This window comes from Monodon monoceros, unplaced genomic scaffold (genome assembly GCF_005190385.1).
Source record: "Monodon monoceros isolate NGI ecotype Baffin Bay Population unplaced genomic scaffold, NGI_Narwhal_1 Super_Scaffold_3, whole genome shotgun sequence".
Classification (NCBI taxonomy): Eukaryota; Metazoa; Chordata; class Mammalia; order Artiodactyla; family Monodontidae; genus Monodon; species Monodon monoceros.
The window spans coordinates 41482151-41507792 of record NW_021703780.1 but is presented as its reverse complement, the minus strand read 5'-3'; the positions used below and the strand labels follow the sequence as shown (position 1 = coordinate 41507792).

At 35.7% G+C, this 25642-nt stretch overlaps 1 protein-coding gene across 2 annotated transcripts in view; it reads right to left on the bottom strand.

Moving 5' to 3' along the window:
* Positions 1-25642, bottom strand: part of MLIP (muscular LMNA interacting protein) — a 290707-nt gene that overhangs the window by 46083 nt on the left and 218982 nt on the right. For both annotated transcript variants that reach the window (XM_029242994.1, XM_029242992.1), the window contains one exon: positions 4670-4876. In XM_029242994.1, the coding sequence (XP_029098827.1) occupies positions 4670-4876 (207 nt within the window). The remainder of the gene's footprint in view (positions 1-4669; positions 4877-25642) is intronic.

Here is a 25642-nt window from a genome sequence, read left to right as displayed (position 1 = left end):
TGGTATTAACACTAGGATTAGGAGAAAATATAAGATGGATGCTAATTGGCCTACAATTATGTATGGGTGTTCTACGGGTTGACCTCCAATTCATGTTAGGGTTAGGAAGTCTGCGACTAGTATTCAGAATAAAAGTAGACTGAAGGGTCGGAATATTATGCTTCGTTGTTTAGATGTGTGGAGTATTGGGATGAACATTAGGACAAGGATTGAGAGTAGTAGGGCTAAAACTCCTCCTAGTTTGTTGGGGATTGATCGTAAGATTGTGTATGCAAATAGGAAGTACCATTCTGGTTTAATGTGTGCTGGGGTGCTGAGTGGGTTTGCTGGGGTGTAGTTGTCGGGGTCTCCTAACAGGTCAGGTGCGAATAAGGTTAGTGTAAGTAGGGTTAAGATTAGTAGTAAGGCACCTAGGATGTCTTTGATTATGTAGTAGGGGTGAAATGGGATTTTGTCTGTGTTGGATGGAATTCCTGTGGGATTGTTAGATCCTGTTTCGTGGAGGAATAGTAGGTGGATGGTTGCTAGTGCTAGGATGATAAAGGGGAGAATGAAGTAGAAGGCAAAGAAGCATGTTAGTGTTGCTTTGTCAACGGAAAAGCCACCTCAAATTCATTTGACTAGAGTGGTACCGATGTAGGGGATTGCTGATAGGAGGTTGGTAATGACGGTTGCGCCTCAAAATGATATTTGTCCTCAGGGTGGGATATAGCCTACGAATGCAGTAGCTATAACTGTGAATAGTAGTATTACTCCAATGTTTCATGTTTCTTGGAAGGCGTGGGAGCCATAGTATAGGCCACGTCCTACGTGGGCGTAAAGGCAAATGAAGAATATGGAAGCTCTGTTTGCATGTAGATATCGAATAATTCAGCCGTAATTAACATCTCGGCAAATATGCGTGACAGATGAGAAGGCAGTTGTCGTGTGTGGTGTGTAGTGTATTGCTAGGAATAGGCCTGTTAGGATTTGTACGATTAGACAGAGACTAAGTAGGGAGCCAAAGTTCCATCATGAAGAGATATTTGATGGGGTGGGAAGGTCGATAAATTGTAATTGAGGATTTTTATTAGTGGGTGTGTTTTTCGAATGTTGGTCATTGGTGTTCTTGTAGTTGAATGACAATGATGATTTTTCATGTCATTGGTCATGGTTGAAGTCCATGTGAGAATAATGATGACATACATTGTTTGTATTATAAGCGTTATTTTTGTAATTAGTTTTATGGGGGTTTCTTCAAAGCCTTCACCTATTTATGGGGGTTTAGGGTTGATTGTGGGTGGTGGTGTTGGGTGTGGGATTGTTTTAAACTTTGGTGGTTCATTTTTAGGTTTAATAGTATTTTTGATTTATCTGGGGGGAATGTTGGTTGTGTTTGGTTACACGACAGCTATGGCTACTGAGCAGTACCCTGAGGTTTGGGTTTCTAATAAGGTTGTGTTAGGAGCATTTCTTTTAGGATTAGTGGTAGAGTTTTTAGTAGTGTTATACGTTTTAGAGAGTGAGAAGGTGGAGATTGTGTTTGAGTTTAATGGGCTGGGTTGTTTACGATACAGGGTATTTGGGGTTCTGCCAGAACAGAACTGGTTTGAGACGACATGAATGATAAGTCTGAGGTGACAGCATGGCACCCTGGGGGAACTGACAAGCAAGCATCTGAAGGTATAAAACTGGAACTCAGAGGAGAAGCAGAAATGGACATGTGGATTTGAGGATTATCAGTACAAGTAAGATCACCCCAGAAGCCTGTGAGTAGGTGAATATCTGAAGTGAGGCAGTTAGAGAGAAGAGGTAGAGGAGGACATGTCCACCAAGAAAACAAAGAAGGAACAGTCAGGGAGTTGAAATGTACATATTATCCCAAGAGCAGAATGATGACAGAGATTCAAGAGTGAATGATCAACGGTGTCAATTGCTAAAAGGCATAAAAGAGATAGAAGACTCAGAAAATTCAGCTGAGTTTGCTGACAAGCAGTTTACCCTTGAGAGAGAAATTTCAGTAGAGTGGTTGAGGTGAAAGACAAAATGCCTTCAAGAATGAATTAAAGAGTAATTTACAGAAGAGCGATGGCTACTGATCACTTTGAGAGAAAGTCTTGAAATTACTAGGTTTGTAGCATCAGCAAGGAAAAGGAAGGGGAAGTATTCATTTTATTTTGTGTTTTGAAGTTTCTGCATACAAAGAAGATGGGTTCAATGGAAAAAGAACAAATGAAGGTGTAGGAGAGTGATGGCAATGACAATTCAGGAAGGCTTATGCAAAGACCTAACTCTTATATGGTTCTTGTTATGTCCCAGGCACTATCCTAAGTGCTTTATACATATTAGTCCATCTTAATCTCATAATATTCTATTAAGACAGTACTATTACCATCCTCACTTGCCCACTATCACCATCTGGAAGGAGTGGGTTCAAGAAATGAACTCAGATGGACTGACTAAAGACACCATGCTCTTATCCATTGGGCTATGTTAGTTATAAGGGTTAAAGAAGGAAATAAGAGTAATGACTCCCTTCATGAGACGGGGAAAAGAGAGGAAATACTGGTTTAAGCACAATAACAGGGAAACACCTGAGCATCTTCATATATGATAGGACATCATATGAAGTTCATCATATGAACTAATGACAGTAAGAGAATAGAGCAGGGATTAGTGTAAGTATTTAGGACAAGAGAGAAGCACACACTACAGATGAAACAGAAGAACAAAACTTGTCAAACATCTTCTGTAGCCCCAGTTGATAAGGGAGCCCCAGAGGCAGTTATGTAAGGTCGAGTTCAATGTGGACCTCTGGGGGAGGGGAGGGAAGGGAAGGTTTGAGTTTGGAGATGAGCCCAGCAGATAAAGCTGCAAAGTGAGATCTGGGAAGGATGTTAGGATATTGGAGAGAAGTTAATTTAAATGACAGTTACGTTTTACAATTTCAGACAAGAAGCTATTTTCAGTAAAAAAGAAACACAAGTCTTGATAACTTGGTATGGTATTGGCTGAATATTTACAACACAGTGTTTGTAAACATTGATATCAAATTAAGTAAAATTCATACATTTTAATAGGAGCAATTAAAATACAAAACTAAGCAACTGAATCTTCCATCAAGAAATGTTGTCTAAGTACAACATCATCATCATCATCATTATTATCATTTCAGGTGTGAAAATATCAATAAATCTCAGACACTGAGAGATGAAATCTATTGTGAAGCTTGTGTAGACTGAAAATAGTTGTCTAGCCTCAAATGGCTTTCATATATTGTTTTTCACAGCCTGACCAAGCAAAGGCTAAATTATGAATGAAATACTGACTCTACCTTTGCTGAATGTCTCCAGAAAACACCACTAAAAATGTCAAAAGAAGAGCTATTTGAAGCAATTGATATCTATAAAATACAATTATAATCCTATCATAGATGATAATTTATATAAGAAAATGGTTGTTAGTATCAGAATTTTTAACTCTATTTAATAGCTAAATGGATGTCATATACGTTGGCTAGTACTAAAAGAGAGAGAATTACAGATAATATAAAATCATTTTAAAATATCATACTCTCCCTGAAATACTTCTTTTTCTAGACCTAGAATGAGAAGGAACCAAAGGCCATACAAATGTCATCCTGAACTTTGCCTAAAAACATTTGTTTTGCAGAAAACGGATGTTTTAAAAATTTAATTCAGGGTTGACAACTCAGTCATGATAAATGTTATTAAGTATAAAAGATAATTTTTCCTCATATAATTATGTTCACTTTTTAGATGATTCTTTGTGTTTAGACTGGGTTTATGAACATTTTTTTTAATGCTTTAAGGCCCAAGGAATATTGTTCAACTACATATGCCCTTGATTGATTTCCAAATATAGAGGTGTATTTCATTAAATATAGAGAATTTGCAAAACAAATGTTTTAAAACAAGATTTTACATTTTAAAAAAAGATTTAATTGCAGGTTGATTTTGACTAGTCAATTCTTTTAGAAAAGTTTCAAGGTCTGAGAGTCTGTGTTAAGCCAGAATGTCTTTATGGTGATGCTCAGAAGAGCAAAGGATGCTTATACATAAGCCTTATGTGCTATTGACTGCTTGCTTCTAATAGAATATATATGATTACATTCCAAAGCCAACTATAAGTATTTTTGCTTTTTTAAAAATATATATACATATTTTTAAGGTACTGAACACCTCATTACTTGTTACATATCCCATCACTATACATTATGAGACAGATAGATACATTTTTAAATAAAATATTAATATTTATTGCAGATATCTGCAGAAATTCTAATTATTTATTTGCCCACTGACTTCAATTATAAATGCTTCCTCATCAAGGTATTGTCATTTTAAGAAGCTTTTTAAGAATGTTAAACTAAGACTAGAAGATAAATTAATAATGGCATCTTTTAAGGTTTTGAAACATGTCTTGGGATTTCCACCTTGGGATTAGAACATGAAACAATGAGCAATGCAAATTAGGAAATGACTTTTAAAGGAAACATAAATATTTAATAATTCCCCAAGGTTAATTATTATCTTTTTTTAAGGACATGTGTCTTCACACAAATATTTAACATTCTTAATATATTTAAATATTCTTAATATATGTTTCATCCACATATAAGTTTCGAAAGTTAAGCATGAAGAAGGTTCACAGCACAGGGCATTCTCACCTTATTATATGCGTTGTGACTAAACAGGGTGTGAGAATTCTCCTGTTCATCACTCAGGGAGAAGGAGGACAAGTGACTGAAGGGTCCTGGGGTAAGACAGTCAGCATGTGGGAGGGTCTGTGGATGCATCAGAGACTTAGCAGGAGGACGGAGTTTAGTTTGATGTAAAGGATGGAGAGAAAAAGGCTTGGGAGGGACAGGCACATCCTGGGAAGAAGAAAGGCATAAAGAGGATGTTAGTGGGCAAAGGTCAAGCTCACTTGGAATTAAGTCTAAATATTATAGACTTTGCATCAGAATCTTTTACTAGTTGGAAGAAAACCTCCCTTCATATTCTGGATCCTCACAAGACTCCTTTTATAGTGCATTGTCTGTCTCTTCCAGTAATTCCCGTTGGTCGCCCATCTCCAGCCTCTCCTGCAGAACTGATCAAGTGCCCACAGAGTCTCCCAACAGGGCCATGTTTGTTTAAGGAAGGAGAGAGCTCATCCCAAAGTGGGGAGGATGGGACTAGAAGAATTTTCATTGAAGAGGTAGTAACAGTGGAAATTAAATTAAAGGTGCTTGTGATTTGGTCTGGAAGAAACTGGGGGCAGAAAGGGGGAGAGCATCATAGAGGGTATCAAATCATTGTATAATTCATGGTGCCATAAGTTTCCGGTTGAGCTGAGTATGGGGAAGGGCTCAGGAAGGGGTGAGTCTAGAAAGAATGAACGAAGATGTCCATTCCAGGCAGGGTGTTACTTTGGAAAGAAACTGGAGAACAAACAGACGTGCTCAAATGTAGAGGGGAAAGGTAATGAGGTCTTAACTAGAGAGGGTCTTTCCATCCCCTGGAAAGGGATGCCTGCCTGAGGAAGTCTTTGAGAAAGTAAGAGCTGCTAGATGAGGCCTTGAATTATGTGAACAGAACAAGGAAACCACAAGAGGGAAGTCATGAATCTACAAAGAAAACTCACAAGAAAGACATATATATATATATATCTATATATATATATATAGATATATATATATATAGATATACCCATCATAAAAGAAAAGGGCTACTATTTTGCAGATCTTTTTAAAGCACCTCTTATATTCCTGAAATTTTTAATGTAATGTAATAAATTGACAGTGATTATCCTACAGTAAAACCTCTTAGGGGATAAAACTTCTAAAATAAAACCTGTTTTATTCACCTTTGAGGCCTCAGCATCAAGCATAATGCCTAACAGAGCAGATGTTTAATGCAGTAACAATTGAGTTTTCAAAAGAATATAATATTTTCAATGAGGTCAAGAATGCCATTAGTAATGAATGAATGTGTTTGGCTTTGTGTGAAATGGAAATTCAGTACAAAATAATGCACATTGCTCAAAATGACATTCAGCTAAACAGGTAAATTCAACTTTTAAGACTATACAATTAATATTTCTTTTCATGTAAGCTGAATTGATTTTGCCAAAGCCATGTATTTTTAAGCCACCGATTGGTTTTCTAAAATTTATGCTGAATGTGTTTGCTGTATCAGTAGATGCCCCCACAATGGGTTCAAACTTACCTTAAAAACTTACTTCAAAACATACTTTAAAAAACTCTTGGAAAATTTTAAGCAGGTTAGAAAATTAAATTCTAGGGTTTTTAAGTTTGTAAAAATGAGGGGTTTTAACCTTATGTACCTTGAAAATATGACTAAAAGTGTTTTATTAGTTTCTTGTTTGTGCTTCAAGTGTTTATTTTATATATCAAGCAATTACAAATATACATTCTCATTTCACACACACAGACTACAAACATACACTTATTAAAAAGATAACATCCTATACACAGTGTTCTGCATCTTATTTGTTTGAGGTTTTTTTTTTTCCATTTGATTACAATTTTGGAACATTTCTATATCAGTACATGAAAGCTATGGATTCCCTATAACACACATTACTGAGTTGTCTCACTGATGATAATCATCATTCAGTGATTCTCTTGGAAGTCCCAGGTATATCACCTAAAACATTAAATCACCTAACACAGTCATAAATTTATCTCTTCTTTGCCAGTTTTTATACTTTGCAGGACTTTCTTTTGTCTAATCCCATTGGCTATTGCCTCTAACATTATTATTATTAAATAATAGTCACGTTAACGTGCAATTTAATGGAAGGGTTGTAGTATTTGTCCACTAAAGATGGCTTTTAGATTAAAATGTATTCTAATTGAGTTTTATTTCTCAATCAACCATTTCATTATTTTATCAACAACTAATTAATCAGTGTGGAAAAGGATTAATATGAAAATTGAGTAGTAAGCACAAAGACTAGCTGTGTAAGAAAAAGACAGCATTGTTATTGATAGTTGACAGTGCCTAGGAAGAGGAGCTGAACAGTCTCTGGTTTATAGTCTGGCTTCAGCTTTTTGTGTTTTCCTTGAATGTTTTTTAAAATTTATTTATTTATCTTTATTGAAGTATAGTTGATTTACAATATTGTGTTAGTTTGGGTAGACAGCAAAATGATTCAGTTATACATACATATATCTATTTTTTTCAGATTATTTTCCCTTATAGGTTATTACAAAATACTGAGTATACTTCCCTGTGCTATATAGTAGGTCCTAGCTGTTTATCTATTTTATATACAGTAGTGTGTATATGTTAATGTCAAACTCCTAATTTATCCCTCCCCCCACCTTTTCCCTTTGGTAACCATGAGTTTGTTTTCTATGTCTGTTTCTCCTTTGTATATAAGTTCATTTGTATCATTTGTCTCAGATGGTTCAAGAATCCATTGTGAGAAAATGTCAGGAGGCAGCCTGTAGTGATCCAGGGGAATCCAAGAGTTCCTTATAGAGAGCAATCTAACCAAGGTCTAACCAATCCAGGGGGAAAAGTTTGAAGAGGGTGTGCTGCTCTGTGTTCTACGCTTCTAAGCTCTCTGGACTAACCTCCATCTCTCAGGAGTCGGTCAAACCTGAACACTTCTGTAGGGTCAGATGGTATCAGCTATTCCAGGCAACTGGGCAGGGAGGAGAGAGCAGAATTTTATCAGCATTTGCACAGGCCAAAGAGAGCTAAGAATTTTGGACAAGCTCACTTGAGCACTGTCTGTGGTCAGGACTGTACAAAGCAGAAAGGACCGTTGGTGGTGACAGCTTCTACAGGTATGTCACTGGAGGCACGTTTTCCAATCTGTGCTGCTTGTCTTCTATGCTTTGTGTAGGTTGTTATCCTGTGATTCTTTTTACCTTTGTCCTGGGAATTTGCTTTGCTTTTCTATTGTGTTTGATCTCCTGTTTCCAGTAGCCCATGTTTTTTCTTTTCCATGTTTCTTCTCATTCACTGGGACTTAAAGGAGCTTCCTGGGAAAATGGAATTTGGGAAGCCAATTTTTGACACCTTGCATGTTGAAAACTTTGTTCTGTCCTTGCATAATTTTTTGGACTAAATCATTTAATTTTTTTGGATTAAATCATTTAATTTTTAAAATTAAATCCAAAATTCTAAGTTGCAAAATAATTTCCTTCAGAATTTTGAAAGTATTGTTACACTGTAATAGTGTTACTACACTGTTACTATTTTACACACTTTTTTCAAAAACATATTTTTTATGTATGCTTTCTACAGCTTTTCTGTTTTACAGTTATTTTTGTCAATTCTCATCAGTTCCTTTCTTTTGCTTTTCTTATGAGCAGGAGATCTTACTGTTCTTTAATTTTCCAAATTGAATATTTAATTGATTTATTTTCATTCTCTTATTCATTAAACATATTTAGAGTTATAAATTTTCTTCCAAGGGCTATTTTAACTATATTCTATAAGTTATAATAGATGATTTTTCATTGTCTTTTTCTCCACATAGAAATTTTATTTTGAATTTCCCCTTTAATAAAATAATTTGTTAAAGAGCAAATTTTTCAACATACAGATGGCAGGGACTTTTTGTGTTTTCTAAATTTGTTATTAATTTATAAAATTTTTGTGATCAGAGAAATTTCTCTGTATTATTTTTATCTTGGCAGTTAATAGTTTTTTTACTGAGGTAGAGTTGATTTACAATATTATATAAATTTTAGGTGTACAACATTGTGATTCACAATTTAAAGATTATACTACATTTATAGTTATTATAAAATATTGGCTATATTCCCTGTGCTCTACAATGTATCTTTGTAGCTTATTTATTTTATAAATAAATAACTACATAGTAGTTTGTACTCTTAATTCCCTACCCCTATCTTGTATTACTTTTATCATGGCAACTAAAAGCTTTTCCTTTTGGGCCTAACCTCAATACATGGTTGGGTTTTGTGAAGAGTCCACAGATATGCAAAAGAATAGTTTCTGTTTTGGTTTGGCTTTTTTGCAGGATACAGAGCCCAACTACATATATATTAATTCAATTTACTTTAGAGGATCTATTTTTACCTACTGTCCTATGTAATCTATCAACAACTATAAAATGAGTTAAAGTATTTTACCACCAATGTATTTTCACTTTTTCTCATCCTATCTCTTGCTTTTGCCTTATGAGCGTTGATGTTACATTTTAATGTTTAGATACTCTAATGATTGTATTTTCCATGTAAAGTTTATCCTTTAGCATATAAGGGGGTCTTGTTTGTCTTGTTTAAGGAAATTTTGGCCTGAATTCAACCTTCCCATTCTGCACATTATAACCTCTCCTTTCCTTTTGTTTGTAGCACCTAGAACACTTTGTTATCCTCAGCTGTTCTCAATCACTTGGTTTAACAGTCCCAGCTTAAAGACTGCTTTTTCTGTTATCTAATCTAGGAACTTTTCTTTTCCCTTTTTTAAAGATTTATTTATCTCAATAGTAAAGGAATCTTTCCTAGACCATAAATTTTTGCAAGAGGTTCATATGAGGAAGGGACCACCGCCTGAGATTGTCTTTGTGCTCCAAAGATACAGGCTTTGGGGTGTGAGTCTGTTTAGTCCTTATTTTTCCTCAAACAATGAAGACTGTCAGCTATACAGTATTTCACATAGCAACTTATCTGTGTCCAGGCTGTCACAGAAAGAGAGAGCCTCCTGCAAATATGACTTCCTCTGTGATTCACTCTATAGCCTTACCTCCTCCGATTCCTAGAACAAAATCAGTTCAGGGATCTTCTGTTGCCAACATATGCACCCATGCAAAGACACGGGATTGGGGGTTTGCATATTAAGGTGTATCCCACACATCCAAGATGGGTATTTTCCCAAAGAACAGTGATTTCATTAAATTCACTTATTTTAGAGAATAAAATATATTCTGACTTATTTCTGGCTTATTTTTCCTTTAAAGTCTGAAAAAATGATTTTATTAAAGTCACTTATTTTAGAAAATAAAATACGTGCTGACTTATTTTTCCTTTAAGTCTGAAAAAAATGTCACTCATATATTTCATATTTAGAACACAAATGCTATAAATTGAGAATATTTTTAAATTTATACTTTGATCCGGCTGAATAATAAAATTCCAATATAACGTAATTTGCTTATTCTTACTTTTTCAAATCTTCAGTGGCATTTTCTATGCATTTTCTAATGGTATTTGATTCAAAGGAATGAATTTCAGTTCATCATTCTTTTGTTTTCTATGTATTATATTATGATGTTTACTGTAGCAGGAAGAACACATGTATCCCCAATTAAATTGGGTTTTCAATTTTTCCCTTATTAAGATTCCTCATAAAAGACTCTCAACATTTACTTAAGCAAAACTTTAAAAATTATAATATTGAGTACTCTTTGTCTTCAAACATTCCTGAAAATTGAACATCATTTCCAAGCCCCAGATGCCTACTTTGGAAATGTCTTACTAATTATGTTGTCATAATACAATTTTTACTTAAAATTCAAGGCAAAAATATAAGGTTAGGGCTAGGTATGTTAAAAATGAAAGTAGTTATGAAACAGAAACAGACTCACAGACATAGAGAACAGACTTGTGTTTGCCAAGGGTGGGAGGTGGGGGAGAGGAATGGATTGGGAGTTTGGGATTAGAAGATGCAAACTATTATATGTAGGATGGATAAACAACAAGGTCCTACTGTATATAGAACAGGGAACTATATTCAGTATCCTGTGATAAACCATAATGAAAAAGAATATGAAAAAGAATGTAGTGTATAACTGAATCACTTTGCTGTAGAGCAGAAATTATCACAAAATTATAAATCAACTATACTTCAATAAAATTTTTAAAAATAATGAAAGCAGATATAAAATCTTATTGCAAATAATTTCAAAAATTTCAAAAAATTAGCCTACTTCTTGTCAAATTCCAGTAGGTTAACACTGATAAATATATAACTTATATTTATGGTTGATAACATAGCTTATCTAGACCTAGGTGTTACGTGATGACCTCTGTCATTTCTTATTGTTTATGTCTATATGAATAGTGGAATATTCAATCTAGATTATTTTGCAGGAGTCTTTTTAGTAAAGTTATCTTCTCACTCTCTGAAGATTATTTTAGTCAAAAATAATTGAAATGATAAGTCATATACCCAATTGGGCACATGAACAGCAATAGGGTGCAACAGGCTTAAGGAATAGCCAACTAAGGACTCTCTGTCCATTGCAACAAGTTGGAGAGCCATGACTCTTTTTTTCACCCTCACGACTATACTTACTAGATTCTTGTAGTTGAAAGAATCTCAATGATGATGGAAAGTACAGGATGGGGCAAGAGACCCTTACTCAGGAAATCTCACCTAGAATATACATGAGATGTGTCTAGCATTCAGAACTACAAAAGAGACCAATGTGAAACCATATACATCAGGAAAGCTTAAAATCTTTTTTACTGCTTTAGGTTAGGAGTTAGCCAACTTTTTCTGTAAAGGCCCCGATACTGTATTTTTTTTTAACATCTTTATTGGAGTATAATCGCTTTACAGTGGTGTGTTAGTTTCTGCTGTATAACAAAGTGAATCAGCTATACATATACATATATCCTCATATCTCCTCCCTCTTTCATCTCCCTCCCATCCTCCCTATCCCACCCCTCTAAGTGGTCACAAAGCACTGAGCTGATCTCCCTGTGCTATGCGGCTGCTTCCCATTAGCTATCTATTTTAAATTTGGTAGTGTATATAGTCCATGCCACTCTCTCACTTTGCCCCAGCTTACCCTTCCCACTCCCCGTGTCCTCAAGTCCATTCTCTACATCTGCGTCTTTATTCCTGCCCTGCCCCTAGGTTCTTCAGAACCATTATTATTTTTTTTTTAGATTCCATATTTATGTGTTAGCATATGGTATTTGTTTTTCTCTTTCTGACTTACTTCACTCTGTATGACAGACTCCAGTTCCATCCACCCAACTACAAATAACTCAATTCTGTTTCTTTTTATGGCCGAGTAATATTCCATTGTATATATGTGCCACATCTTCTTTATCCACTCATCTGTCAATGGACACTTAGGTTGCTTGTATGTCCTGGCTATTGTAAATAGAGCTGCAATGAACATTGTGGTACATGACTCTTTTTGAATTATGGTTTTCTTAGGATATATGCCCAGTAGTGGGATTGCTGGGTCATATGGTAGTTCTATTTTTACATTTTTAAGGAACCTCCATACTGTTCTCCATAGTGGCTGTATCAATTTACATTACAACCAATGGACAGCTCACCCAAAATGAAAACAAATAGGGAAACACAAGGTTTAAATGGCACATTAAACAAGATGGACTTAATTGATATTTATAAGACATTCCATCCAAAAACAACAGAATACGCTTTCTTTTGAAATGCTCGTGGAACATTCTCCAGCATAGATCATATTTAGGGTCACAAATCAAGCCTTGGTAAATTTAAGAAAATTGAAATCATATCAAATATCTTTTCTGACCACAACGCTATGAGACTAGATATCAATTACAGGAAAAGAATCTGTAAAAAATGCAAACACATGAAGGCTAAACAATATACTACTAAATAACCAAGAGATCACTGAAGAAATCAAAGAGGAAATCAAAAAATACCTAGAAACAAATGACAATGTAAACACAATGACCCAAAACCTATGGGATGCAGCAAAAGCAGTTCTAAGAGGGAAGTTTATAGCAATACAATCCTACCTCAAGAAACAAGGAACATCTCAAATAAACAACCTAACCTTACACCTAAAACAATTAGAGAAAGAAGAACAAAAAAAACCCAGATACTGTATTTTGTAGGCTTTGCAAACCATATATTCTGTCACAATTACTACTGCTATGATAGTGTGAAAGCAGCCTCGGATAATATATAAATGAATAAGCATGACTGTGTGCCAATAATGCTTTATGGAAGAGGTGGTGAATCAGATCTGACCCACAGGCTATAGCTTCTAAACCTAAAGGTTTGAAAACAACACACATTAAGAAAATCTTTTTAACGTTTGACCTGCACCCTACCTCCCTTCCAATGAATTATCTTGAGGTTGGTACATTTTTCTTTGGAGATCACTATTCAAAATGATTCTTGAAAATGAACATCATTCTACGCTGCTTTGGTATTCAATAGATGAATCTCATAAGGTTCTAGTTTTTGAGGGAAGAACAGGAATCGTAAAATTCTCTTGTATGTGTTTTTATCAGTGAGATATGTAACATAGTTATTTCCCATAAAATCCTTACAGTGCTTTTCACTTACTTGAGAATTGTCTTTTTCAATGTAAAAATACTTAGAACAAATTTTTCAAAAGAAAAGAAGCTTTATTTAAGAGCTTTATTTTTAAAAAAGAATTGACAATTTGGCTTGATTATCATATCCTGCAAAACTTCAAGAACACACGAAGTTATGAAGCAAATAACATCTTTGTTCATTACAGAAAGATTACCAAAAACATGCAGAGAATAAATTCATTTAGCTTTATTTGTTAAAAGAACTACAGAGCCAGTAGAATTAGATATTGACAGAGACATCATAAAAGTAATGCTATAGCAATATCTGACGCATTCATCACTCTAGAAGAAGCCCACTTTCTACTCAGCCATCAAGTCAAATTGTTTAACCATAAAAGCTCTTTCCATTGCAACACTCAAAAGGACATTGGAATGTATATGGGCTCTTCATTAAAGCCTACACATCTGAGGCTCTTTTGTTCCATCTGTTTTTTTAAACCTCCTTTCCTGTGGTTTGGTAGTGAAAGGTGAAAATCCATTTTCCCTTTGCTCTCACTGTCCCCTCTACACACCACACACAGTTATCTGTGCCTTTTGAAACTCAGAGCACCACTGCGTGAAATTACTTGAGCCTTTAACTCCATCCTTTCTTCCCTCTTCCCACCTCTTTGGGAAAATGAATTTTTTTCTTTTTTTAACAACACATTTTCAAATGCAGCACTTATAGTCAGCTTTTCTTTCCTGCCTGGAGCCTATAGTAATCCAAAATCAGAATTTTAGCATTTCTGCTAAAGTTTTAATTTAAAACAACACCCCGTTCATAAAGTCAAGGACGATTACAATGTATTTCTTAAAGAGTGCCTCCTTCGGCCAAAGAGGTATCAACATTTTACAGACATGATCTCAGAAACTCCAAATTACTGAGAAGAGATTCTAATCATCTACATTTCACTAAGATCAAGCCAAGATAACTTAGGTCTCTTAATTTTGAACATATGGCATAACTTCTTGCTTACCAGCCCTAATTTTAAAGCATCCATGTGAATCTTAAAAACAGACATACTTAAAGCAACACATCTATTTCAGACCCTGACTTGAACAAAAAAATTTGAACTTGTTAAATATGAAAAAGTTAGCATATGCTTAGCTACTTCAAATTCCCTATTTAAAAAATGAAAGGACTAAAACATAATTGTGAAGATAGGATTTGGATTATTTAGTTCTGAAAGTTTGTGGTTGTCTGAAAGCAAGTTTCACAGAGCAGATAACATAGATAAAGTGTGAAGATATTTGACTAAGACATGCTCAAGAGAAAAGAAAGAGGAAGTATTTTATAATCAATCACAGTGGGCACTAGAGCATGAAAATGCTGAGTTTTATGTTTTTCTATACATATAGTTTAATTTTCATCCTACATTCTGACATGGATGCATTTGGGGAAAAAGGCGCAATTTAAGTTGAAGAAGTTAGAAAGTAACACAGAAAAGAGGCTTCTCTGATTTCTCATCATGGTGGGAAGAATGAAGAGAATGTATTTGGCGGCCCTTTAGTAGGAAGTCAACTCCTTTCTTCCAAAATTATAATGCTCCTAAAAGAAATGATAACAACAGTAAACATTTAAAAATTTGCATTCTCTTTAAAGTGTCCAGAGCTCTTTCACAGTGACTGTTTCATTTAATCATGAATGGGTATGAGTGTGGGTACCATTAGAAATGAGATTAGTAGCCCCATTTTTCTAGGATGAAACTGAAGTTCAGAAAGTTGACTGATCTTCCCAGGATCACACCAAGCCCATGTTCTTTCCATTGTATTCTATCGTAATGTTTCTCTCCTTTGCAGGAAGCAGGAAAGTTACTGCTGGAGCAGTAGGCTCCAGTAACCAATAGTGAAGGTAGGGCCCCTTAATGGATTAGGCAACCAGAGGGCCAGGCCTTGGAGTCTGTAGCCTGAGTGTGAAGTAGACAGGTAAGAGCGAGAAAGTACAGAGGGTTGCAGAGAAGGTTAAGAGTAGCAGGAAGGAGACAGAGACCAAGGTTCAGATATTTAGAACCCACTAGGATATGAGCTCCATGGGATCAAGGATATTGTCTGCTCTGTTTCCTGAGAAAGCACCCATATCTTTATTGGCACAAACATAAATGGCTGGATGCTAAGAAGAGACAGAAGGGAAGTGAACGTGGACAGAAGCAGCGACACCATTCATCAGGGACACCATCCACAGCAAGGACTACAAGCCCAGGAATACTTTCCAGTCCCTTCTCCCCTACACTCCTGTGCTCTGTGGTCCTTCCACCAACATGGGCAGCTAAGGCTTAATACCATCTTCATATCTCAGGGTAGGATTTTGGTGGTGACTGTTAAAACTGAATTTCAAAGAGAAATTCAGTACATTTAATGTACAAGATACATTAAATGTATCCTTCATATTGTTCATGTTAACAAAGTGTTATAATTTTAAAGAAAAATTATCTTGTGGTTTTTAATATCCTGAGGTTTTGTTCCTTTGACTCTACTATTGTTTTACCAAGAAATTTAAGTGAAAGTGTTGATGTTCACCAACTAAATTGTGTTTCCTGTACACAGCCTGTCACCCAGTCTAAAATCACCTTTCAGAGAGATCTAGAAAGGCAAAAATTATCCCCAAAGTTCATTACAAGGATTATCCCAGAGTCTTTTGTGATTATGAAACAAAGGAATCAAAGCATGGTGTCTTCTACACTTAAAGGATGCAGAAACAAGAAATCCAGACACAGCCAAGACTTCGCTTTCATTATAGAAAGCATCTTTGTTTAAATTTTAGGTTGCCTACTTAGCCTTCCTATTCAGGATATTTGCAACGGAAATAGTTGTCAAGTTTGCCAATGTAAAAAAAGGAAAAAAGTAATTTAAGTAGCAAATACCAGGACCCTGATACAGGCTGTTATATATGTGTGTCTTTTATATGAACACACACACACACACACACACACACACACACACACACATATATAAATGTATATATGTTATATATACATTTATATATGTATATATAAATTTAACTTTGAAAAGAAATCATTTCTCTCCCAGGGATTTTAGTTTAAGGAAAAGCAAAACAAAGTATAGTTATTCAAAGGGAAATAATGACAATGAATCATATTGATAATTTCTTATTACTCCACAAATAGGAAGTAAATAGGACATGATTTTTTTAAAAAGGAAAAAAATCAAAATAAAAGAAAATATTCCCTACCCCAATTTTCTCAATCACAAAGAAAAGAATCAAAGTAACTATGGGGGTAGAACTAGTCTTATTTGTCATGATTTTGACCTAGACAGTAGATTATAAGATTTTCCATCTCTCCAAAGTTATGACCTGATTAATACTTGCTTTTTTTTTTTTTTGGATCATCTAAGGATGTGAAATATCAGAAGGGTTCCAGTAATATTTAAGGGCACAAACACAGAATTTCATAGTAAGGAGGTACCTTCGAAAGTACTTCATACAACACACTCATTTTGCAGATGTGTAACTAAATTCAGGGTCAGGAATGACTTAGTCTAACAGCATGCATTTTAAGAGTTAACATCAGACTGCCTGACTTTTTAAAATTTCCCTTTCAGTTAATTGTCTTTACACCTAACAATTGGGGAAATACAAGAAAGAGAAATGTCTAGAAAAGTGGTAAAGCCATAATTTTGCTGACATAGAGCCAAGGAAAATGTATGTCCCTTGTCAAACAGCGCTATCATTATGAGTAGTGGCTCTATGGAATGTGGAAATTCTCATAAATGGAGGCTTACTTACCTCTTTTGTGTAAATCAAATACGGAAAAGTTCTTAGTTCAAACACAAAAGAAGGCACCTAATCAATGTTGTTTGAAAGGAAATGCCCCTGGCAGGGGTAGCTTTGAGCATCATTAGTCATAGAATTCTTGGAGCTGGAAGGGAGGCAATAGGTGGGCTAGCCCAGGGCCTCTAAACCCCAGCATTAGTGACATTTGGGGTAGGATAAGTCTTTGCTGTGGGGGACTGTCCTGGATACTGTAGGATGTTTAGCAGCATCCCTGGCCTCTACCCACTGGGTGCCAGCAGCATGCTCAGCCCCAGTCATGACAGTAATATCTGGGGCAAAGTCATGCCAGTTGAGAACCACGGGTCCCCTCATTTCACAAATGCACTGAGTAGAACTGATTAACCACACAATCACAACTAGAACACATACTTCAGAGCTCTTTCTGAAAAACCAACCTGCCCTAGTTTTCCTTTGGTTCAATTATGTATCATAATGAATAAGGGCATCAGATCTTGCATGAATGTGGTTTCTGAAATGTGAGGTGAAACTAGCCTGACTTTAGAATATGCTGCAAAGGGCCAGTCCTTCTATCAAATGCAATTCATGAGGGCCCAATACTTCCCAAAAGCCATTAAGCCACAGATTGAGAAAAACACCTCTATTTTTCTGAGCCTACCCTATGGGATAAATATCATATATACTTGCTTTCACTTGAGCAGGTAAAAGATGCTAAGCCTCTCAGCTCTACTGGACAAAGATAACTGACAATCTGGGTCCTGGTAAGTTGTTTCTTACCAAATGCATTTTCTGTTTTCAAGGAAAAGTAAGGTAAAAAATATTAAAGATCTAAAGGTTCAAAAAACAAATTCGTATTTGGATGGCTGGGCTACAGTAGATTAAATTTCACTTAGGATGTCTAGATTTGGAGGTTAGAACATTATCTTTAAAAACCCTATAAACCTACCAGCTCTCCCATCTCAAAGGAATAACCAGTTTTGAACTTACAAATTTACTACAGATTGTTCTTTTCACACAGCCTTTGTGATAAAGAAAAATACATTTTTAATCCTGGCTTTTTTTTTCCATATATTTATTTTAAATCACTTGCTTCACTAACCTGATTTCAGTTTTCACAGATTGGACTTCTAAAGCTGTCTTTGGTTTCTTTAACGGAACTTAAAAAATAGTTTATTTACCAGTTTTAGCTCTCTGTTTCATTCTGTCCTGTGCACCCTCTTGATTGCTCTTCTCATTTGGATTTATTGTTTTCTCTGCCAAAATGACAAACTCACAGTTATTTTATCTTAGATCACAGTGAGGAAGAGAAAGTTTCCAAGTCTCTTCGTATGACTCAGCTTCAAATTTCTATATCTTGCTGTGACCTTTACATTTGTCATCATGCAAAGCTGGCCTAATCTCACCCACATTTTAAAATATCTAACAATCTCTCCAATGGTTAGAGATTATAACATTTATTCTAAACACATCAATCTTAGCATTTATATTCAAAGAATACATACAGTTTTTTACTACATCCTCCTCTAAATATATTCTACCTAGAGTCCATTTCTCGTAGGTCAAAGAAAATGTTCATAGAGAAAAGAAAACCACAAGCCCCTCACCCAGGTTGCATTTCCTACGTACACTTATTGATAACTAGCACCCCAGATATGTTAAGGAAGTTGTAGAATTGAATCTACAATTAGAGGGGGAGGGAGGAGATCATTGTAGACAATGTCCTGGGAGAAGGTGTGACATACAGTATAAAAGACAAAACTATACCAAAGCCATGTTGTTGTCACCATATAGTTCTATTCACAGGCTGACACTGACTTAAAGTTCAAGAAGTTTTGAGAAATAGACTCCTCTGAAGTAAAACATAAGAACACATCTTTTCTCTTGCCAACAAATAAAATGAACTTTCTAAACTTTGAATAATATTTATTTTGGCTATTGCTTAAAATTATTTTTACATAGCTACCTTCTCCTCTTAAAATTCTGTTGTCTGATACTTTTCAGGTAAAACCAATAGAGAATTTTAAACTCTGTTTTAAAAAAACCTTATTTTAAGTACTATTTGTCTTGCCATTCCCTGGCTTTTCTCACACAAATATAAAGGAAATAAAACCTTACTTTAAAACCATAATATACAAAAATGTTTAAATAAAAATAAAATAAAACAATTTTTTTTAATTTTAAAAATTTGAAGAAAGAAACTTAGCCTTCCAAATAGAAGTAATAAATGTTTAGATATAATGACTACAGCTTTTTATTTCATAAACTTCAACCCTATTAGATGTAGATAAAAATGAAAATAAAGATTGAATTCAACCAAAACAAAAAACAAAAAAAAGGAATATAATTTACATGAGAGGTTCTAAATATGGTAATCATCACCTCTCATAAATAAAGATATCTGGGGACATCACGAGTTAACAAAACATAGGACATATTTATATAAAGCTTTCAGATTATCATTGTTTCCCAATAGACTGGGGTACAGTCAGACACTATATATTCACCAATTTGTTAAACTACTAATGCTTCAAAGCTTAACTAATTATTAGAATTCAGTTGCTTAACTAATTATTAGAATTATTCCATCTATTATGATAGAAGTGGCAAAGGTCTTCTTTGTGTGTCTGTTTTAAAGCAAGTAAAAAGACTCCCTCTTGTGAGAGCACCGGAATCACAATTAACTGCTGAACCATCATTGACAGGAAAACACTGAACTCACCAAAAAAGATACCCCACGTCCAGAGAAAAAGGTGAAGCCACAATGAGATGGCAGGAGGGGCGCAATCACAATAAAATCAAATCCCATAACTGCTGGTTGTGTGACTCACAAACTTGAGAACATTTATAACACAGAAGTCCACCCACTGGAGTGAAGGTTCTCAGCCCCACATCAGGCTTCCCAACTTGAGGGTCCAGCAATGGGAGAAGGAATTCCTAGAGAATCAGACTTTGAAAGTTAGCAGGATTTGATTGCAGGACTTTGACAGGACTGGGGAAAACAGAGATTCTACTCTTGGAGGGCACACACAACATAGTGTGTGCTTCGGGACCCAGGGGAAGAAGCAGTGACCCCATAGGAGACTGAACCAGAACTACCTTCTAGTGTTGGAGAGTCTCCTGAAGAGGCAGGGGGTGGCTGTCTTTCACCATGAGGACAAGGACACTGGCAGCAGAAGATCTGGGAAGCAATCCTTGGCATGAACCCTGCCAGAGTCCATCATTAGCCCCACCAAAGAGCTGGGTATGATCCACTGTTGGGTCAGCTCAGGCAAGACAACCAACAGGGAGCGAATCCAGCCCCACCCATCAGCCCCACCTTCATCCTCAGTGCATGAGGATTAGATAGCCTCATCCACCAGAGGGCAGATAGCAGGAGCAAGATGAACTACAGTCCTGCAGCCTTTGGGACAAAAACCACATTCACAGAAAGATAGACAAGAAAAGGCAGAGGGCTATGTACCAGATGAAGGAACAAGACAAAACCCCAGAAAAACAACTAAATGAAGTGGAGATAGGAAAACTTCCAGAAAAAGAATTCAGAATGATGATAGTGAAGATAATCCAGGACCTCAGAAAAAGAATGGAGGCAAAGATTTAGAAGATGCAAGAAATGTTTAACAAAGATCTAGAAGAATTAAAGAACAAACACCTAGAAGAATTAAAGAACAAACAAACAGATATGAACAATACAATAACTGAAATGAAAAATACACTAGAAGGAATCAATAGCAGAATAACTGAGGCAGAAGAACGGATAAGTGAACTGGAAGACAGAATGGTGGAATTCACTGACACAGAACAGAATAAAGAAAAAAAAATGAAAAGAAGTGAAGGCAGCCTAAGAGACCTCTGGGACAACATTAGATGCAACAACATTCACAATATAAGGGTCCCAGAAGGAGAAGAGAGAGAGAGAAAGGACCTGAGAAAATATTTGAAGATATTATAGTCGAAAACTTCCCTAACATGGGAAAGGAAATAGCCACCCAACCACCCAACCCCAGGAAGTGAAGACAGTCCCAAGCAGGATAAACCCAAGGAGAATGACGCCAAGACACATAGTAATCAAACTGACAAAAATTAAAGACAAAGAAAAATTATTGAAAGCAACAAGGGAAAATGACAAGTAACATACAAGGGAACTCCCATAAGGTTGACAACTGATTTTCAGTAGAAAGTCTACAAGCAAGAAGGGAGTGGCATGATATATTTAAAGTGATGACAGGGAAGAACCTGCAACCAAGATTACTCTACCTGGCAAGGATCTCATTCAGATGCGACAGAGAAATCAAAAGCTTTACAGAGAGGCAACAGCTAAGAGAATTCAGCACCACCAAACCAGCTCTACAACAAATACTAAAGGAACTTCTCTAAATGGGTAACACAATGGAAGAAAAGGACCTAAAAAAAAAAAAAAAAACACATTACAGGGCTTCCCTGGTGGCACAGTGGTTGAGAGTCTGCCTGCCAATGCAGGGGACATGGGTTCGTGCCCCGGTCCGGGAAGATCCCACGTGCCGCGAAGTGGCTGGGCCCATGAGCCATGGCTGCTGAGCCTGCGTGTCCGGAGCCTGTGCTCCACAGCGGGAGAGGCCACAACAGTGAGAGGCCCGTGTATGGCCAAAAAAAACACACATTACAAATAAATACTGGTAATAGGAACATATATACCGATAATTACCTCAAACATGAACGGATTAAAGGCTCCAACCAAAAGACGCAGGCTCACTGAATGGATACAAAAACAAGACCCGTACATATGCTGTCTACAAGAGACCCACTTCAGACCTATGGACACATATAGACTGAAAGTGAGGGGATGGAAAAAAATATTCCATGCAAATGGGAATCATAAATCAAATACACTAAACTTTAAAATAAAGAATGTTACAAGAGACAAAGAGGGACACTACATAATGATCAAGGGATCAATCCAAAAAGAAGATATAACAATTATAAATATATATGCACCCAACATAGGAGCACTTCAATACATAAGGAAACTGCTAACAGCTTTAAAACAGGAAATTGACAGTAACACAATAATAGTGGGGGACTTTAACACCTCACTTACATCAATGGACAGATCATCCAAACAGAAAATTAATAAGGAACCACAAGCTTTATATAACACAATAGACCAAATAGATTTCACTGATATTTATAGGGCATTCCATCCCAAAACAGCAGATTACACTCTCTTCTCAAGTGCATATGGAACATTCCCCAGAATAGATCACATCTTGGGTCACAAATCAAGCCTCAGTAAAGTTAAGAAAATTGAAATCATATCAAGCATCTTTGCTGACAGCAATGCTATGAGATTCGAAATCAATTACAGGTAAAAAAACATAACAAACACAAACACATGGTGGCTAAACAATACGTTACTAAATAACCAAGAGATCACTGAAGATATCAATGAGGAAATCAAAAAATACCTACAGACAAATTACAATGAAAACACAATGATCCAAACTGTATGGGATGCAGCAAAAGCAGTTCTAAGAGGGAACTTTATAGCAATAACATCCTACCTCAAGAAACAAGAAAAATCTCAAATAAACAACCTAACCTTACACCTAAAGCAATTAGAGAAAGAAGAACAAAACCCCACAAAGTTACTAGAAGGAAAGAAATCATAAAGATTAGAGCAGAAATAAATGAAAAAGAAACAAAGAAAGCAATAAGAAAGATCAGTAAAACTAAAAGCAGGTTCTTTGAGAAGATAAACCAAATTGATAAACCATTAGCTAGACTCATCAAGAAAAAGAGGGAGAGGACTCAAATCAATAAAATTAGAAATGGAAAAGGAGAAGCTAAAACAGACACCACAGAAACACAAAACATCCTACGAGACTACTACAAGCAATTCTATGACAATAAAAAGGACAACCTTGAAGATATTTTCAAATTCTTAGAAAAGTATAACCTTCCAAGACTGAACCAGGAAAAAATAGAAAATATGAACAGACCAATCACAAGTAATGAAATTGCAACTATGATTAAAAATCTTCCAACAAGCAAAAGTCCAGGACCAGATGCCTTCACAGGTGAATTCTATCAAACATTTAGAGAAGAGCTAACACCCATCCTTCTCAAACTCTTACAAAATATTGCAGAGGAAGGAATACTCCCAAATTCATTCTATGAGGCCACCATCACCCTGATACCAAAACCAGAAAAAGATACTGCAAAAAAAGAAAATTACAGACTAATATCACTGATGAATATAGATGCAAAAATTCTCAACAAAATACTAGCAAACAGAATCCAACAACACTTTAAAAGGATCACACACCCCAGGTATGCAAGGAATCTTCAACATACACAAATCAATCAATGTGATACACCATATTAACAAACTGAAGAATAAAAACCATATGATCTTTTCAAATGATGCAGAAAAAGCTTTTGACAAAATTCAACACCCATTTATGATAAAAACTCTCCAGAAAGTGGGCATAGAGGGAACCTACCTCAACATAATAAAGGCCATATACAACAAACCCACAGCCAACAACATTCTCACTGGTGATAAATGGAAAGCATTTCCTCTAAGATCAGGAACAAGACAAGGTTGTCCACTCTTGCCACTATTATTCAACATAGTTTTGGAAGTCCTAGCCACAGCAATCAGAGAAGAAAAAGAAATAAAAGGAATACACATTGGAAAAGAAGAAGTAAAACTGTCACTTTTTGCAGATGACATGATACTATACATAGAGAATCCTAAAGATGCTACCAGAAAAATACTAGAGCTAATCAGTGAATTTTGTAAAGTTGCAGGATACAAAATTAATGCACAGAAATCTCTTGCATTCCTATACGCTAATGATGAAAAATGTGAAAGAGAAATTATGGAAACACTCCCATTTACCATTGCAACAGAAAGAATAAAATACTTAGGAATAAACCTACCTAGGGAGAAAAAATACATGTATGCAGACAACTATAAGACACTGATGAAAGAAATTAAAGATGATACAAACAGATGGAGAGATATACCATATTCTTGGATTGGAAGAATCAGCATTGTGAAAATGACTATACTATCCAAAGCAATCTACATATTCAATGCAATCCATATCAAATTACTAATGGCATTTTTCACAGAACTAGAACAAAAAATCTTAAAATTTGTATGGAAAACACAAAAGACCCCGAATAGCCAAAGCAGTCTTGAGGGACAAAAACGGAGCTGCAGGAATCAGACTCCCTAACTTCAGACTATACTACAAAGCTACAGTAATGAAGACAATATGGTACTGGCACAAAAACAGAAATATAGATCAATGGAATAGGATAGAAAGTCCAGAGATAAACCCACACACCTATGGTCAACTAATCTATGACAAAGGAGGCAAGGATATACAATGGAGAAAAGACAGTCTCTTCAATAAGTGGTGTTGGAAAAACTGGACACCTACATGTGAAAGAATGAAATTAGAACACTTCCTAACACCATACACAAAAATAAACTCAAAATGGAGAGACTTAAATATAAGAGTGGACTCTATAAAACTCTTAGAGGAAAACATCAGAAGATCACTCTGACATAAATCACAGCAAGATCTTTTTTGATACACCTCCTAGAGTAATGGAAATAAAAACAAAAACAAACAAATGGTACCTAATGAAACTTAAAAGCTTTTGCAAAGCAAAGTAAACTACAAACAAGATGAAAAGAAAGCCCTCAGAATGGGAGAAAATATTTGCAAATGAATCAATGGACAAAGGATTAATCTCCAAAAGATATAAACAGCTCATGCAGCTCAATATTAAAAAAACAAACAATCCAATCCAAAAATTGGCAGAAGACCTAAATAGATATTTTCCTGAAGAAGACATACAGATGGCCAAGAAGCACATGAAAAGATGCTCAACATCACTAATTATTAGAGAAATGCAAATCAAAACTACAGTGAGGTATCCCGTCACACCAGTTAGAATGGGCATCATCAGAAAATCTACAAACAACAAATGCTGGAGAGGGTGTGGAGAAAAGGGATCCCTCTTGCACTGTTGGTGGGAATGTAAATTGATACAGCCACGATGGAGAACAGTATGGAGGTTCCTTAAAAAACTAAAACTAGAATTACCATATGACCCAGCAATCCCACTACTGGACATATACCCAGAGAAAACCATAATTCAGAAACACACATGCACCCCAATGTTCATTGCAGCACTATTTATAATGGCCAGGTCATGGAAGCAACCTAAATGCCCATCGACAGATGAATGGATAAAGAAGATATGGTACATATATACAATGCAATATTACTCAGCTATAAAAAGGAACAAAATTGGGTCATTTGTAGAGAGGTGGATGGATCTAGAGACTGTCATACGGAGTGAAGTAAGTCAGAAGGAGAAAAACAAATATTCTGTAAGGCAGAAATGGAGACACAGATATAGGGAACAAACGTATGAACACCAAGGGGGGAAAGTGTTGGGGGGAGTGATGAATTGGGAGATTGGGATTGACATATGTACACTAATATGTATAAAATGTATAACTAATTAGAACCTGCTGTATAAAAAATTAAAGAAACTTCTAAAATTGAAAAAGATAAATAAATAAAGCA